This window comes from Atractosteus spatula, chromosome 4, assembly GCF_055471065.1.
Source record: "Atractosteus spatula isolate fAtrSpa1 chromosome 4, fAtrSpa1.hap1, whole genome shotgun sequence".
Classification (NCBI taxonomy): Eukaryota; Metazoa; Chordata; class Actinopteri; order Semionotiformes; family Lepisosteidae; genus Atractosteus; species Atractosteus spatula.
The window spans coordinates 53,431,541-53,450,460 of record NC_142709.1 but is presented as its reverse complement, the minus strand read 5'-3'; the positions used below and the strand labels follow the sequence as shown (position 1 = coordinate 53,450,460).

Genomic DNA, 18,920 nt, shown 5'->3' with positions numbered 1-18,920 from the left:
TTGTTAACACCAGTCAGACTCTACAATTATTCTTTTGTCTTTGTCTTCTGATATTTTTGCTACAAAAATGCATCCCATGGTTCCATTTGCCCCTTCTTCCTTCTCTCTAATTACTCTACAAATAGAGAGTTCCTATTTCCATTTTTGTCCAGCCTTGGTCCTTAAGCCAGCTGCAGAAATATTCTCACGTGTACAGTAGCAGGGCATCCTATTTGTGTCTGAATTTTGGATTTGCACTGAAGGAACAACTAGATTTTTGGAATTCTTCTTTGGGATTCACTAATGTAAACATCGGCCAGAGACCACAGTTCTTCATTTTTCAACCCATTTTATTAAGCTTTCACCACTTATTCCCAGAAGGCATCTAGTGTCATTTCTGTGTATTGAAAGTATTGAAACAGTAATTGAGGCTTTTTTAAGCCAAAGAAAGATAGGGAAGGACTGATTTAAGAAAGGCTGACCTTTGAATGCTTGTTATGATAATAAATGGACTCATGAAAGAGGTAACAAAGTGTTTTTGAATGAACAGGTGAAATTGGAATTACAATTGTTTTACCTGGATTGCCCGGGGTAAAGGGACAAGCAGGAACACCAGCTCCTCTCGGTAAGATGTATATCTTCCATCTCACACAAGAGAAGAGAAATCAAAGGTAGCTCTTAAACCTGATCGGCTCTACAAAAACCTGGCCGTTTAAAAAGATAATGAAGATAAAAATGTTTTCTGTGGCCCATATAAAAGCTTGCCAGAGGATGTAAATGTAAGTCAATCAATAATATAAATGGGTGAATTTTCCACCAGTTAAATTTCACAGGGTTGAAATTTGTTATTTTCCAGCATACAGCACAGTCAGACTCTGCCCTTGCTCACATAGTTATGGTCAGCTCTCTGAGGTCAGAACTTCAGTGATGAGAATGATATGCAGGTGGCAGTACAGGAATAGCTCCCAGTCCAGCAACATCAGTTTATTAGAAGGGCACCCAAAACCTTGTGAAGCAGTAACAAAAGTGTGGGGATGTGTATGGAAGTTGTTTTTGATTAATAAAGAAGTTTTCCCACCTGTGAGGTGTATTTGACAAACAAAACACAAATTCACCTTAATGTCCTTTGTAATAAAGCAGCATGGTTTTAAAATGAAAGAAAGAGACATGGCTAACCCATTACTCTTGTACTTTTGCCAAATGTCATATGAATTACTACAAAAACAAAGACTGTACAAAACATCATCATCAGCACGGGTTCTGATTATCAATATGCTTTCTGCTTCAGTCTAAAATCAATGTCACACACTAACAAATTCTGTTGCTAACCTGCCTCTTGGGTTGCAAACTGAATGGACAAACACCCCTGCAGTTTGTGTGTCATCCTGGCCGTTTTGAGCATCACCGTTTGCATTCTTGTGTGAGTGTGACATCGTTTGATCTCTTTTACAGAGCTCCTGAATTGAATGCCCCATGTGACTTCTGAGCTCTTCTTCAGAAGTTTGTTTACACATGACAAAATTAAATGTCAAAATCACAGATTAGAATTAGAATAAACTGAACTTTTTGTCCTCTAATATTTTCCTAATTTTAGGATTGTATTTCTCAGATTTGCCATTCCGTATGGTTATATACTGTACTCTACTCCATCATAAATTATTATATGTAATAATGTCTTCTATACTATAAATATTTGGCAGTGTTATATGCTATACCTGTGACTTCAGTCTTCAATTGAAGATTTCAATAGGCATAAAGTTTGTTTCACTGATGTAAATATGAGACTGATATACAGTGAATATACTGAGTGCTCTGTGATACAGTTTTTATTGGTACAAATGTTTGACATGCTGTATGTATTTTGGGTGCTGTTTTGTACATTTCTCTCACAGTCCTGTATTTTTCCTGCTGTAGCTCCCAACGGTGTGCCGGGACATAAGGGCGATCCAGGATTTGCAGGGCATCCCGGAAATCGGGGAAAACCAGGCCTAAAAGGACAGCCAGGGAATCCTGGCGCTCCAGGTACAGAAGCTTCACTGGATTTATGCTTTGTGCAGTATGTGACAAAATAAGGAGTAAGGTTAGAGAGGATATCTGTTATGGGCCCAGTCTCTACCCTGTGTGACTACCCTCTGTGGAGCAGTCTCTACCCTACTCTATTATTTACTGATTAAATAATCAGTATCTTTTAATATGATATTAATAATTCTGATTAAAACTACCTTTTAATATTGATTCAAATTGTTTTTTATCTAAGAATAAAGGTCTGAAGACCTCCCAATGAATGGAGCTACAACAGCTTTTATATTTTAGTTTTAAAACAGTTCACAAAGAACAGAATTGAACTGTGTTAGGCAATTAAAATATTTTTGTATATGTTCATCATGAACTAGTGTTGAAATCAGAGCCATTACTAAGAGCAAATACAATCAGGTGAGATATGCAATTATTTTATGATCTAAGCCTTTTTCTTCTGACCTTGGCATATTACAGTACAGTATCATCTTGCTGTTTCTTCATGTGTTATGCAAAATTAGTTCAGCTAGCCATACAGTGAAGAAGTGTTGCATTCACACTCTTTAAATGCTCATCCTGGCTAATGGGAGTTTATGTTCTTCTTCCTTCAAGGTCCTGAAGGTCTGAAAGGTCTACAGGGTCAGCAGGGCCTGAATGGCTCTCCAGGTCTCCCTGGAGCCCCAGGCCCACAGGGATGCCCTGGACCACCAGGATTCAGAGGTAGAGCCAAGTCTGATCCATCCATTCTATCTATAGTATCTCTACAATATAGTTTTTATACTTAACCTCTCATTAAATGTACCCATTTAGCCCTGATGAGTCCTTGAGGAGGATTTTTGCTGTTGATTGAATTTAGAATTCTGTTGAGACCTTACATACAGTGAGTCAAGTACATGAATTCAAAGGTTAATGATATTTACTACCTACTGTTTTATTTGGCTGATGCTTTTATACAGAGCGACTTACATTTGCTCACATTTATACAGTTGGGTATTTTACAGGAGCGGTTCACGTGAAGGTTACAAAAAACCCAGTCTCTGACCTGGGATTTGAACCCACAACCTTCAAGTCCACTTATTATCCTAAATTAATAGGATTGAATCGCAATTGTATATGTCTCAAGTCTCCTTGGGATCAATGCAAATGTATATAGAATCTTCCGGTTTCAGTTTTTCAGTACGAGCTACTTCAGCAGTTCAGAAGAAATACTAGCAATGCAAAGCTGGTAATGTACTTCCCACTTTTTCATTACTTTGCGCATGCAAGGTAAACCATTTCTCTGATGACATCTACAACAAGAACAGTCACAGTTATTTATCCTGAAGGGAATGCCTTGTACACAAACAAGTTAAGGGCTTCGTACTTGAACAAACATGCAAGCAGACCGTTAATTGCAATCAAAAAATTGCAAGGTGAATTTATCATTAAAATGGTCAAAATCCTAAAGTGTTCTGACAATGTGAGTCCAGGCATGATCGGCCACAAACAAGGGTGTGATGCTGCAAGTGGAATCTAAGAGGACAGTGCCCAGGGTGCCAGTTAAAAAAACGACCAACTAATTTGTTGAAGCCAGCAGTGAAAAGGTGTGAATGTGATATAGAAAATTGAGAATCTTAATCTGTTGCAAGAGTTCATTTTTATTACTGGACTTTGATTACTTCAGTTTTTTTGTCCTGTTCATGGCAGGAAAGACCTCACTGTGTCTGCACTAGCTTCTAATCCACTTGATTTCCCCCTTCAACAGCATAGAAAGAGGTTGGGATTGATTGTCTACTGCCACACACTTTTTATTTCTATTCTTCCCACATTCAGGACCACCTGGTTCCCCGGGCTTGTACGGTCTTGATGGGCTGGATGGACAAAAGGGAGAAAAGGGTGCTCCAGGTCAGTCTTTAGGCCCACAGCAGGAGTCACTAACAGCACTGATAGCAATAGTTCAGGCCTCACAGGAACTGCAATTTGACAGAAGGCACCACATTTGCAAAGTACTGCAACCATCGTTCCACATTTTTAAAACAATTGGCCTATATGAAGTATTCCACTGATAATAGTTTTAAAAAACCCACCTTGGATAGTTCAGTTGTAGGTCATTCCAGACACATTTAGAATCTTTTGTTATTTAGAGAAAGGTTCCATTAAAATGTGTAAATGAATTCCTGACCATTAATAACCTGTTTGAAAAACATCAGTCAGGGTTCTGCTGCAATTATAGTTATTGCACTCGTTGGGTCATTGATAGGCCTAGGAAAGAGTCCTTCTGGTGTCCTTCACGGCTGTATTCATGTTCCAGTTTTTTTTTGTTTTGTGCAGGTTACATTTAATTGACATTATTGATAGACCTTCTTGGAAAATTCAAGTACCACTAATGTTTTGAGATGTGTACATGGAAATGGACTTAAAAGCACTTGATTATACTGTCTACAATCCATTGTTGTAAGTCATCAAATCTGATTTGGTTTTTTTTTCTGAACTCAGCTAAATGTGAAAATCAGATTGGTCCCCCTGGCCCCAGGGGGATTCCGGGCGATGAAGGTGATAACGGAGATCAAGGACATGAAGGGGTCTCTCTACCGGGCCCCAAAGGCCAGCAGGGGCCCGCTGGCCTCCCAGGTAGTATCTGAGACACCACACACTTCAAGATTTGTTCAGAGATATGTGCTGGCAGCCTTAATGGGCTGTCAACAATTGAGCAGGAAGAATAAAAAAAATACATTCACTGGACTAAATATTAAGAATCACACCAACAAGTGGATTTAATATTATGAATAATTACTTTCATTTACATAGCTCTTTTTTGGGCACCCAACTCTTTACAGGTAATGGGTTCTCTCTTCCACCACCACCAATGTGCAGCATCCACTTGGATGATGTGACAGCAGCCATAGTGCACCAGAACACTCACCACACATCAGCTATCAGTGGGGAGGAGAGCAGAGTAATGAAGCCAATTCATAGATGGGGATTATTAGGAGGCCAAGACTGGTAAAGACCAATGTGAAAATTGGCTAAGATGCCAGGGTAACACTCCTACTCTTTTTGAGAAAAGCCTTGGAATTTTTTTGTGATCACAAAGTGTCAGGACCTTGGTTTTACATCTCACCCGGAGGATGGCATCTTCACTATACTGGGACACTAGGACCCACACAGACCTCAGGGAGAGCACTCCCTACTGGTCCCACTAACACCTCTTTCAGGTACTGACCAGGCTCACACCTGCTTAGCTTCAGTGGGTTGCCAGTTGTGAGTAGCAGGGTGATATAGTTGCTGTCTGATTTCTTCTTTTGGATTTCTGTGAGCTGTAAGAAGAACAAATCATGGCATTTATCCCACAAGGATTTAATATTTGTAGATCATTTGTCTAGGATTTGCATCTGTATTTCCGGTTGTTATGAGGCAAAGTGGTATATTGCACTGAACTGCACCACTTCTTACAATTCTACTGATTTTCAGTAGCACAGAGATCTGGAGAGTTCAGTTGTGGAATGTAATTGAAGTCTGTCTTGTGCTCTTCATGCCAGCTTTGTCTCCTGTAAATCATCACATTGCTGATTTGTTTGTACTGACACTTATTTCCCCAGGTCTCCTGGGCCCACCTGGGCCTCCTGGCCGTCCAGGATCCTTCTGTGGGACATGTCCAAGTGGCCCCTGTGGTGAAATGGGGTGCCCTGGCAGAGATGGGTTACCAGGTAAGAATTATAACCTCCATTACCACCATGTTACAAACTTGAATACATTTTTTATTTCTGTGTTTATAGGGAATTTATATTTGCATTATGTGTTGTCTATTTTTCAGCAGCATGCCTCCTTCTTAAATGCAACTAGCCCCCTTGCATCCTCACTAGACCCCAATTTAGCAAAATGTATAACACTGAACGGCAGAAATAAATTTACAACCACATAAACACATACTGTATATGAGTAGATCACTGGCTGAAAATGTTTGCGAAATAGGCCCTGGGGTAAATGAGCAGAGTCACCTGCTGGAGGGATGTTAAATGAAAAGCAGCTGAACCTTTGGTTCATAATTAGAGGAGTTTTTGTGTTTTTAATTGAGAAACAGAATTGACCAGGCAGGTTAAATGGGATATCACATGATAACATTTTAACCACGTAATGGTGGAACATTAACTATATTGCCTGTCAGGTTCCTTCAGTATTGAACTCCTGCAATAGTGTGCAGTGTTCTTGTAATACTTGCAGCAACATATCATTTTTTGAGTGTTGCTTGTTTTGTGCTACCTGTATGCAATTTTGACTATTTGAAGTTTAGATGCTAGGTTTCACTTATAGCTTTATTTTGGGTTTAGCTGAGGAGAACATTATATGACATCAGACATCAGAAAGACTGTGCATCTACAGTATAAAAGGCTTTATCCTTAAATCTCAGGACCCCGAGGAATTCCTGGCTGCCCAGGACCATTATTACCAAATAATGGAGACGAAGGGGACAATGGTGGACTTGGACCACCTGGGGAACAAGGCCCTAGAGGCTATAAAGGCCCTCCTGGACCTCCAGGAAGTTGTGGTCCACCAGGGCTAAAAGGTAATATTAAGTCTTCAACTTGTTGTGATGAAGCACTCAGTGTCAAGCTAAGCAAGGGTTCAAAAACGCACTGTCTGATGTCAAAATTCTCAAAACAACTTTTGGCAAACCTAGGAGCGTAACCAGCTCCTGATTACTGTTCAGAAAAAGTTTTGTGTGGTCAAATGGTGAATATATGAAAGTATGAGGAGAAGAAGATATTACATTGAACATATCACAGGACCACAGCAAGGTCTCCTCTGGACTGTACACCTTTTTTACTTGGGTGGTGTGGTGGCTCTGTGGCTAAGGATCTGCACTTGTGGCTGGAAGGTTGCCGGTTTGTATCCTGGGACTGGCAGAGGAATCCTACTCCACTGGGCCCCTGAGCAAGGCCCTTAACCCCAACTGCTCCAGGGGCGCCATATAAATGGCTGACCCTGTACTCTGACCCCAAGCTTCTCTCCCTGTCTGTGTGTCTCATGGAGAGCAAGTTGTGATATGTGAAAAGACACATTCCTAATACAAGAGATTGTATATGGCCAAGAAAGTGATCTTATCTTATAAGGCGAAAGAGGACCAGATGGGTGTATGGGACGCAATGGCTCTGCTGGCCCTGCTGGCATCTGCGATATACCTGGACCTAAGGGAGACCCAGGATTCCCGGGAGACCCAGGTGTGTCTGCCCTCCCTCCTGCTGACACTGCTTTTTGATGGATATCAAGAAATTGATATCTGGTCAAATATATTTCTGTCTTATCAGCTGTTGAAACAATACAATATGACACAGCTGATGTGTTGCAAGAAAGCCCCTATGATGGATATTTAAATTGGCACCTGGAACAGTAACAGAATATATATGTATATATGTATTCTTTGCAGATTACATGCTGACACAGATCCCTGCTCTAACTTCTTTAGAAACCTTTTTTAAAGATAGCTTTGCTGGAAGCTACCATTGCTTCTACAAAAGCTTTCATCAGATCTCTTCACCATCCCTTCTCTTTCTCCCTGGTGTTTCTGTCCTCTTCCCTTTTTAAACTCTCACTTTGCCCTTTTATAAAAATGTGCTCCAAGACCATTTTATGACCTCTTCTTATTCTGCAGATGTCATCACCATAACATTATTCGAAAACTTTCTATTTGTAACATATTGTTACCAGGTTAGAAGTGTGAATAAAGGGAAGTTGGAAGTGGGAAAATGACACCAGCTTTTCTGTGCAAGCAGATTCTAAATTACAGTCCACCTTTTGTTAAGGAAAGCAGAGTGGAACACTAATAAGTACGTGTTGTGGTCCGGTACAGTGAGTCAACAACATAATAACCAGGCAGTAAACTTAAAAAAATAATATTTATTTATTTAGAGATTCAGAGCCCTTCTTTCTTAAAGTACCAAGAAAAACAGAACCCACTAACCCGTAACACCCTACAACAAAGGCACAAATACCATGTAGGAGAAAAGAGAACCTATTTCTTATCAATTAAAAAATGGCCCAGCTCAGGACTAAATTACTCCTTAAAATGAAAGCTAAATGAATGGTAACCTTTTTCACTATTCTAAACAGCCCATCATTAAACAAAAAAATATATATTTTAGCCTGATGGAAACCAGAGACAAACACAAACCACAGCATTTTGGAGGAACAGTGATTGAGAATAAAGTAAATGAGAATGTATGATGCAGATGATGGAACACAAGTCAGTGAACAAGTGGCAGCACTAGCAGCAACTAGCTTGAGAGTTGCGGGATGTCCCCACAGCAGTTGGACACCAACTGATGGAGGGGGGGTATATATAGGTAAGGAGAATCACCTGCTCCCAGGTTTCATGAGGGCACCAGGAATGGCAAGGCCTATAAATGAGGAGGCCCAGACCCAGTGCAGATTGATTCTGTCCACTTCCAGAGCAGAGTGAGTATAAGCGATGGGGGGAGGGGGGCACTCTTTCAGGGAAAGTGAAATAGAGAACTGTGGAAAGAGGAGAGATGAATCGATGAATAGAGACTAGGGACATAGGCGCAGTGGGTTGAATGTGCAACCAGAAATGGAAAGTGAAAATGAAATGATGAGGAAGGGCAGACTTTTTTGGCTGAAGAGGCGAAGAAGGGCCTTCAGTCCTGGCTTGTAAGAGATGACAAAGGTAAGGCCTCAGAAACTCAGAGTGGAAACTCACATTTGTTTCCATCAATATAAAAATTACATCTAAACATCTAGATTCATGCAGAATTGTCCCTATCATGGAGTTGAATCTTCTTATTGCATTCTGTCCCTCAGATTTCCATTCAACTATGTCCTTTTTTACTCACCCTTTAGCAACTATCACCTTGTATTCTTACTATCTCCATCTCTCCTATACTCACCTGAAGAGTCTCCACATCCATTAACATATATTGTACTCTTTCTTTCTAATTTTCAGTGTGGGATTAGTGTTTATTTGTTCCTTTGCAGATTGCATGAGAATGCAGCTCTCTGTTCTAAGCTGTGTCTACGGATTTATATACTGTATTTGGTCATAATTACACAATAGTTTCCTGCCTTCTTCATCTGATTGCACACATATATTTATAATTGTTAAACTTTTTCTAAAGGTCCCCCAGGTGCCTCAGCTCCTTCTTGTGACCCCAGGATCCCAGGGCCCCCTGGACCTCCTGGCCCCCCTGGTCCCTTTGGACCCCCTGGTCCCAAAGGACCCCCTGGCCTCTTAGGATCACTTGGAATGCAAGGTGAGGGCATCTGGCTTTCAAGAGATCAAAAGTGTACAAAAATAAAGAATGGCACCTAAAACTTCTATAAGTCAATATGGAAATAAATTTCTGAATTTTCTATCAATTATAATAATAATTACTTACACTTATATAGCCCTTTTCTGGACACTCCACTCAAAGCGGTTTACAGGTAATGGGGACTCCCCTCCACTACCACCAATGTGCAGCATCCACCTGGATGATGCGACGGCAGCCATAGTACGGCAGAACGCTCACCACACATCAGCTATCAGTGGGGAGGAGAGCAGAGTGATGAAGCCAATTCCTAGATGGAGATTATTAGGGGGCCGTGACTGGTAAGGGCCAATGGGAAATCTGGCCAGGACACCAGGATTACACCCAATTGTGCATCATCATGAAAAACATGTGAAAATCTAAACATCATCATTTGTAGCAGGAAAGTTCAAGGCATATCCAAGTCAAGAAAGTGATGATGACAATACTCTGGGACCAAAAGGCTTTACTTCCACCCACTTCAATGTGGAATGTGGAAAGAAGGGAACATAACCCAAACGTCTGAAAGTGGAATACACAGGAAGTGTTTCACAGGTTGTGTGTTTTGCGTTTTGTGCTTTGCTACATTCTGCAATCATGTACCACCACACATGCCCACATGAGACAAGAGTGTGGGAGCAGTGCATTATATTGAGGGGATTTCTTCCCATTCCTTTTCGAGTCCAGATCATAAACTGTGAATGAAATCTAAGTGCAGGGGCAGGAGACTGTAACAGGAGCCGGTCCTGACTCCCATGAAGTGTGTAATTTAGGACCCTGTGCAGACGGTAAAATCCGGAAGTGACTGGAGAAGGACTACGGGGAAAACGCGGTGAGGAATAGAAGGGATGGCGAACAGGGGGCAGTGCCGACAGTGATCCAGGTGCAAGGGGGGAGCACAGGCAAACATCCAAAATAGTCCAAAAGGGAAATCAGGGCGCAGTCCAAAATCCAAAATCCAGGTGATTAATCCAAGACAAGACATGAATAAAAACAGGAGGCACACGGTTTAAATAATAGATGGAACAAGGGGCAGGTGAAAGTGATAATAAAACTAAAATACAAAAAGTGTCGGAGCGCCCTCTAGTGGAGGGATGACAATCATGGCAGAGACCAGCCAGCATCATTTAGTTAAAAAGCCATCCAAAAACTCATGGAACAATTTCCAACTTCCTTGCATATTTCCTTGCAAAAGTATTCATCCCCTTCCACTGATGTCCCTTCCATTCATACATTCTTCCAATTCATGGTCATTGGAGAGCCGGAGCCTGTTCCAGTAAGCAACAGATACAAGGCAGGTTACACTCTGGATGGGACGCCAGTACCAATAATGCCCTATTTTGTTGTATTACAATTAATGTATAGATATTTTAAAGTGAGTATTTTAAATCAAATCTGAATGCTCAAACTGACCATTCTTACGTGTGAAAGAAGTTAAATATCAGCAAAAACTGCAAAGAAAAAACAAAAACTTGATTGCATAAGTACTCGCCTCCTTGAGCCAATGGCTGGGGGGGATGCACTTTTTGAAATGGATGTGCAAAGAGGCTATGTCAAAGATAACAACTTTTTCTACCTGTGAAGTGTATTTGGGGGATAATTCACAAATTTGCATGATGTATTGACTTACCATCATATTTTTTTTTGGACTCATGAACTGTGATCTCATAATTATGTTTTTTTTTTCAAATGCAGACTTTGCAGGCTCTCTTAATATAAGAAGGAGAAACAAAATATCAGATGTTACAGAAGAGACATACAGTAGCATACAAAGTGTGTAAGGTTGGGAGGATTTTTACATAAGGTTCTTCAGTATTTTATAAAGACTAATTATATTTTCAAACAATTTAATATTTTACTCTTAGTGTTCCATTGCATTGCTTAGAACATCCATTTTCATACCGCTTTATCCAATACAGGCTCAGGCAGGAGAACTAGAGCCTATCCCAGCAGGCAATGTGAGGAAGGCAGGCAGATGGAATGCCAGTCCATCATGGGGCACACACACAGACCAACACACTCACACCAAAGCCAATTTTCCCAGAAGCCAATTAACTTACCTGTATGTCTTTGGATTGTGGGAGGAAACCAGAGCACCTGGAGGAAACCCATGTGAACACAGGGAAAACATACAACTTCACACAGATAGCGCCTCAGGATTTGATCCCAGGACCCCAGCGCTACAAAGCTGCAATGCTGATTACTGCACCACCGTGTTGCTCTGGTTTACAACAGAGATTCCCGATCCTGATTCTGGAGGACCATACACCTGCTGAAGATTTTATTCAAGCTTTCAGTTACAGAGTCAGTTAAAACCTTATTTGATTTAATAATGGGATTATTTTGAACTGTTTGTCTGTTTTCAGCTCCTAAATATGTAAATGCTGCCTTTGAACTGCTGCATTCCATAAGTAACATGAAAACCCAAACATCTGAGTGAAAAAAAGTTGCATATATTACAATCAAGCAACTTGTTGGAGTAATTAAGGCTTCAGTTAAGATAAGCAATCCCAGTATATTTAGATGGAATGGAACCCTTCCCCCCACCCAAATAATGCAATTGTGCTGAATTTTTCTGTCACTTTCTTATCGTACAGGTCAAAGACTTTATTTTCTTGTGTTTCAGGACTGAAGGGTGACGTGGGCTTGCCTGGAGTTAGTGGAACAGTAGGAAAACCAGGACTTCCAGGACAAGAGGGAGACCCTGGCTTCCCTGGAGAACAAGGAGAGAAAGGTCGTCAAGGTACTAGGGGCGTTTTCCAGTCTTAGTTCAGAGTATGCCTAGAAATCTTCATTGATTTACATTCCTCACCTTAAAGCTTTACTAAATAATCTAGGAAAATTCTCAGTTACCACTGACACCTCATATAAAATCTTCATTGCACCTTGGGTTGCAGATGTGGATTTGTTGTTGGTTTTCATTTATGCAATTGATGTACTCCTGACATTGCAACTGGGAAAGAATTATCTTAAAAGATTGGTGTGAGATTTGCAGTAGAGTCATATATCCTAGGCCCTCTTGTGAGGGGATTGTGGCAGTGAGATGTAGTAATTCCTACTACATTGTTTATTTTTTCATTTAACCAGCAGATTTTCCCTCTTATGAGATGGGCTCTCGTAAAGCATTGCTGAGATTATTCTTCTTTCTCTTCAATTTCTCTGATGAGGAATTTATTATTTTAATTTTTTTATAATAAAGGATTGTGATTGTTCAATGCATATAATACTGTATAGTACCTAATGTTTATGCAGTTACTAATGACTGTAATGATATTATTACTGTTGTGTACTGTAAATGAGCATGAGTGTTACTGTTTTCCTACCCATAGTTTATGCATTGGCTAACGGCTTTAAGCATGTAACTGAATAATTAACTAGGAATGTTTTTGTTTTCATAATTCAGTACTGTTCTATATTGTATTAAGATGAAGTTCAGGTTGTTTGAGGCAACGTTTTTTAGTTCTGGAACCAAGCAGAGACTATGAAACGGGAAGTAATGGTAATGGTAATGGGAGTTTTTACTTTACGGGCAGTTTCCATGGATCGAATTAAGCTCATATAATGAGAGGATACTGTAGTTAGGTGGTTGCTGTTGACCTGCCTGGTTGAACAGCGTCTTGGCTGTAAAGACAAAGCAGTGGAAACCCACACTACCAGGTAGAATGAACCAAAGAACTGCTCAGCAGGTAGATACCGATATGATTATTTAAATGTATTACAGTTCTGCTTTGGCTGATGGATTGGAAGTATTGTGGTTCATTGTATTTAACACTTTTATTCATAGGTCCATCTGGAGAGCCAGGATCACCAGGAGAGCCAGGCTCTTTAAAAATGTGTAACCCTGGCTTCTTAATAGTTGTGCACAGTCAATCAGAAAAGACCCCTGAGTGTCCTATGGGTATGAACCAGATGTGGACTGGCTACAGTTTGGTGTACCTTGAAGGACAAGAGCAAGCACATAATCAAGACCTTGGTGAGTGTGATTTCCTAGTTTTAACAAGAAGGGAAGTTTGCAGTGAACATCTTACAGTTATTAAAATGTCTAGAAATCTGAAAGTAATGCAATTAGAATAAATAAGTTTATATAAGATCTGTGGGCATGTCCTAAGGTTTCTCAGAAAATGTAAGGAACCTTATAAACATCTTATTCTGACATGTGAACAGAAAGAATAGGCTTTAAAATTGGTCACTTACCAATTTTGAATATGGTCACCTAGAGGACAGTTCAAATGTTTACAACAACTTGGTGTTCTTCACCATGGAGGATTTTCTTTAAATCTGGAGGAACCTTCTCAAATATGAGACCTGATTTATTTGCAATTTTAAATGTAATGGCTTCCTGGACTGAATAAAGGGACAAGCTCATTTTGTCCAGGATTCAGGTTCACCAAAGGCAAATGTCCTTGCTTTTGGGATATTGTTTTTGGTCACACAGCTCGGTTGAAGAGCGGCTTGTTTGAAACTCATTTTGTTTTTCTCCTCAGGTCTGGCAGGGTCTTGCTTGAAGATATTTAACACCATGCCATTCGTTTATTGCGGCGATAAAGTCTGTCACTACTCCAGTCGGAATGACAAGTCTTACTGGTTGTCCACCACTGCTCCCATTCCGGCGAAGCCAGTGTCAGATCTGGAGATCCAGCAATATATAAGCAGATGTGCCGTGTGCGAGGCACCCTCTCTGGCTGCTGCCTTTCACAGCCAAACTAATAGCATCCCCCCTTGTCCTCAGGGGTGGCGCAGTCTGTGGACAGGCTACTCCTTTTTAATGGTAAATATCTGATATGTGAGCTGTTTCTGTGAAGCATTTTATTCATTTAAAACTCTTCAAAAACAATATAGTACAAAACCCCACCTCTGCAAAAATATAGAGCTTCATCTTAGCTTCATTCACAAAACCTCTTTACAATAAGAAACACCTGCAGTGTTTGTTTTCCTCTTTAATTATGGAAATAAATGAAAAATCAAGAGTAGTATGAAGAACTACTATAGAGGAGTTTAAAAAGCACCCAGAAAAGGAGAACAGGATCTCAAAACATTTTTGATAGTTTTTTGTATACCATAAACAATTACTATCTTGCAGTGCTGGAGCCCTGGGTTTAAGTCCTGGGGGTCTATCTGCGTGGAGTTTGTATGTTCTCTCCATGTTCACATGGGTTTCCTCTGGGTGCTCTGGTTTCCTCCCGCAGTCCAATGACATCATAGGTTAACTGGCTTCTGTTAAAACTGGACCTGGTCTGGGTATGTGTGTGACTGTGTCCGCGTCTGAGTGTGTTCTGCGATGGACTGGCGTCTTGTCCGGGGTGTATCCTGCCTTATTGCTTGCTGGGGTATGCTCCCACTTCCCCACAACACTACATTGGATAAAGCAGTTAGAAAATTGATGGATGGATACAAATACTGTTCACTTCTGGTCATCTAAAACTGTGCACACTCAGAGGTTTTAACACCTGCTGCCTCTTTCCCAGCAAACTGGAGCCGGAGACGAGGGAGGAGGACAGCCTTTGACTTCACCGGGAAGCTGTCTCAGGGACTTCCGCTCTACACCGTTCATCGAGTGCCAGGGAGCCCGAGGAACCTGCCATTACTTCAACACCAAGTACAGTTTCTGGATGACTAGGATCAACCCAGAGGAGGAGTTCGCCAGTAGCCCTAAGACTGAGGTTCTTAAAGAGGAAAAGGAGACCCGCGAAAGAACAAGCAAGTGTAATGTGTGCCTGAAGGAACAACAGCCGACCATCTCCTCCTAAGCGGCCAGTTCCCAGAAGCGACATACTGTAGTGTCCCCACTACAAGTGTGTAATGGAGCACTGAACAATTTTTTAAAAACCAAACAGCTCCTAACAGTTGTTGATGTGCAGTTTCATTTTATCTGAAACAAAAAATATTATTTGATCTTCACCTGGAAGACACAAGGATACAAAGAAGGTGTTTATTCGGTTTTCTGACCTGAAATCTACCCGTTATGTAAGTGATCGAAGATGCAGGTTGAATGAAAATGTTAAAGCACTGTTCCTTACTTCTACCCCTGGAGCACAGCATCATGGCCAGTTTCTAGGCGGGTGGTCTGCAGACCTAATCCCTAATACTCATTAAACCATGAGTTTCTAAAGACAATTCAATTCACAACTGATTTGCTCCAGGAAGTAACTGATCTTCACTCCTTGGCCTGCAGACCCACAAGAGCTCATATCCCTTTGCATATAAAGGCTGTAGTTTTGATCAATAACATAAGAATTAACAAGTCATTGAGACAATGCTGGCCCAACAATACCGCCTAAGGGGTCTGCCTCTGCTCTTCTGTACTTTTTCAGAACCCCTCTGGGACACTCACCGATCCACTCACTTCTCACACACCGATCCCCTCTTGAGATGGTATGAAAAGGTTCCCAAGCTGCTCTACAGTATCCATTCCCAACATCTTGGCATGATGCAACTTTGCCTCCTCGTTTTCTTTCCAAAGGAGTTCTCAATGACTTCATTAAATGCTTAAACTAAGCTATCTCCACCCGTTCAAGAGCGGAGATATTTGAAAAGTGCTAAATGAGCCAATGAAACCCAGAACACCTCCAGGTTATTAAAGCTATGTGGCTCTGCAGCAGTGACACACAGCTCCAGCCCCTGCAGGACTGCAGTGTCTCAGTTTCATTCATTCAGGGTTGGCACTCCATCTCAGCAGTTCATGGCCTAAATGAAGTTGTTGTTAGCTTATCAAATGCCTGCAAATGATTAAAAGAGACATGGGAAACTGTGTGTGGGAAGGCCTGCGATGCTTGAGGACTGGAGTTGTGCACCTGTATTCTATAGTCTGGGTCCCCACTTCTGGTTGCAGAGAGTCAGTTTGTCTGTGGGTTTGTGGGTTTTATAGTCTTTTCGGAGTACTAGCATATAAAGGGTGCTAATCAGTGCATTCATGTCAAAACCAAAAGATTTAAGTCATCTAGGAACTGACCTGGAATGAAAATCTGCAGGCGTACTGACCTTCAGGAGCTAAATTGGAGACACCTGCTTATAAAGACCCCACATATATGGCCTTGAAATTGCATGGGGTAAAAAGAGAGTGAAACTGTATAACAGAGTAGGTATTAATGGCTTTTGGTTACTGCTAAGCAATGGCCACCTAAGATTCAGATCTCTTAGAGGCTAAGCTCTGACAATGACAGCCTTCGTCTAGACCAAACACATTTAATGAAACTGCTGTCTGTGAATTAGTGTATTATTTTAGCTACAAACCTTACTACACATACTGTATTAAAGGAGTACAATATCACCTCTTTCCAAGCTCATTTAGTCTGGAAGGGCATATGCTCAAAGATGCAATCAAATTTGCTTATCTTGCTTCAGTTTGTTCCAGACTATTCGTCATGAAACCTAACAAAAATAGCGGTCATATAAACAAGCAGAATGCTGCAGAAGAGACATTCTGCACAGGTTCTTATGGTAGTTTATCAGTGCAGCAGAGAGCCAATATGGAGTTAATAATTGTGTATTTTCAAAACCTTGCTGCTTTATTACAAAGCAATACAGTGCTGTTTCACAATATTAATGAATTATTTCAAGGTAATGATGCCGTGGTTGTGAAACTCCTTAGACTGTACTTTTAGTAATGCACCCAGCAACGTTACAATGCAGATGCAATGTGGCTACAACACAAATGTAATATAAGAGAAACAGTTAATTCACAACTATATTGGGCCACCAGACTTTCAAAAAATGACTGGAGGATACCCCTTAATCAATTCACAACTAACAAGACTAAATGGACCAGAAGACAGCCTCCTCTCGTTTGTGACCTTGATAAATAATAAAATTCATGGCATGTTTGAGAAAGGTGCACATCCTTAATTTCTGTTCTAAAACATGTAAATAGACAACACAGAGAGATCAAGCTAGAAAAAAATGTTTTCTGTACAGATATAACATGAATCTATCCGTAAAAAGTAAGAAACCTAAACAGCTTCAACCCCCTAAAGCATACACTATTGTGTTTAAATACAGTATCACAAGCATTCAGGTTAGTACAGTAAAATGGAGTTTTACTGAGGTACTGAGAAACTCCCCAGTGCCAGCCAACAAAATGATGTTGTCAATAATCCAGTTTATGGTGGTGTTTTGGCAGCATTATCTTATAATGCAATTTTCATGCAAAATAGCACAATCATTATTGCAAAACAAGGTGATATTATCAGGCACTAATGCAGTGTCTCATACTAATGCCATATTTTCCTCTTAATAAGCTTACATATTTTTTAATGAGAGAAATTAAACTACTCACCCCTTATAGCTCCAAATGTTAATGTTTCAAAGGTAATGTCTCTGGCTTTCCTGCTTGTGTTTAAGATTATAATGATACTGTACCGTACATGACAATCTTCTTAGACTTATAATACCAGAAACCAAAAACAATTAGAATTTATATTTAAGCTTAACTCACCCAGACAGTTGTTTATACCCTTCAGAGTGGCCATTTTAACATTGTGGTTGTATTACGTGCATGGACATACTGTAAACACATAATTTTTAACTCGACTCTGAGGATAAAAGTAATCATTATACAGGTTAAACATTACGTACATGTACTGTACATTTAAAGACCACCAAAAGTCTTTTGTCCATTACCAAATGCAATATATTTTGTACTTGTATTTTGTGAATAAGTTTGCACTGGCTAAACCCAAGTAGTATTTTTATAATGCAAAGAATATTTATTTAGGTGGAGTTTATTTTAGGCTTCTTTGAAAAGGCAGTTGTACTTCATTTACCATATGGAAGAACACAACTAAAACATTATTTGTATAACCTGTGTGATTCTGAATCAGTGTATAGAATTTTGAGATGCTAGGCCTTAAACGTAAAATGATATAGGGATCGGTGTTCAAAAACTTTTGAAAGATATGTGGAGAAAACTCTTTAAAAAGTAAAATTGTAGACCTTATACTTATTTTGAGTATTAATGTCTTCTTTACATTTAAGCTTCTTGAATCCAACCTATACTGTTAATTAAAATTAACTCCCTATGCCATATATGCCCAAGGGACTTTATTGCAGAATCACTTGAGCTCCATTGGATATTTATGTGATGAGCTGGGATTGCATGGGGTATCCAGAGCCAGGAGACCAGGGAAAGGGCACATACTTGCCCAGGCTCTATAAGATAAACGGGACAGAATCCCAACATCTGGAACCTGGTGCATCTGAAGCCTGAGTACAGCTTGTATTGCTTCCAGCACTGGACATACATGCTAACAGCCTGTGACTTTAACAGTAATACCCTCTGTTGGTTGCAAGTCTTAACAAAAATAATGATTTCCTAGTTATGTCTGTTCAATAATATGTGTTACATAAAAAAGATTAATTTGTAATTTGTCGGATATTCCCATAATATGTGATAAGGCTGTTTTTGCATTCCTACCTACCATTTGTAGAACCTTAATCTTAATAAATAACTCAGTTTTTTCAGGTATTAATGATCCAAAAACAAAAGTGTTTAACATTGCAGAGATGGTGCAGGGAGGCACTAATGTGATGGTACGGACATGTGGAGAGGAAGGACAGAGGGGGTGTGGCAAGTTGGGCAGTGGCTTGGAGGTGAGAGATAAAAAACCATGAATGGAAGACAGAGGAGGCATAACTCCATCAACAAAGATC

General features: G+C 40.3%; 1 protein-coding gene across 5 annotated transcripts in view; it reads left to right on the top strand.

Moving 5' to 3' along the window:
• Nucleotides 1–18,210, top strand: part of LOC148836563 (uncharacterized) — a 72,967-nt gene extending 54,757 nt beyond the window's left edge. For 4 of the 5 annotated variants that reach the window (XM_088912734.1, XM_088912736.1, XM_088912735.1 and 1 more), the window contains 13 exons: nt 530–604; nt 1,894–2,001; nt 2,608–2,715; nt 3,808–3,879; nt 4,471–4,605; nt 5,574–5,681; nt 6,383–6,538; nt 7,086–7,193; nt 9,105–9,239; nt 11,902–12,018; nt 13,060–13,248; nt 13,760–14,043; nt 14,741–18,210. In XM_088912734.1, the coding sequence (XP_088768860.1) occupies nt 530–604; nt 1,894–2,001; nt 2,608–2,715; nt 3,808–3,879; nt 4,471–4,605; nt 5,574–5,681; nt 6,383–6,538; nt 7,086–7,193; nt 9,105–9,239; nt 11,902–12,018; nt 13,060–13,248; nt 13,760–14,043; nt 14,741–15,022 (1,877 nt within the window). In that variant the 3' untranslated portion in view covers nt 15,023–18,210. The remainder of the gene's footprint in view (nt 1–529; nt 605–1,893; nt 2,002–2,607; nt 2,716–3,807; nt 3,880–4,470; nt 4,606–5,573; nt 5,682–6,382; nt 6,539–7,085; nt 7,194–9,104; nt 9,240–11,901; nt 12,019–13,059; nt 13,249–13,759; nt 14,044–14,740) is intronic. The other variant, XM_088912739.1, reaches the window with a different exon arrangement.
• The last annotated feature ends 710 nt before the right edge of the window (nt 18,211–18,920 follow it).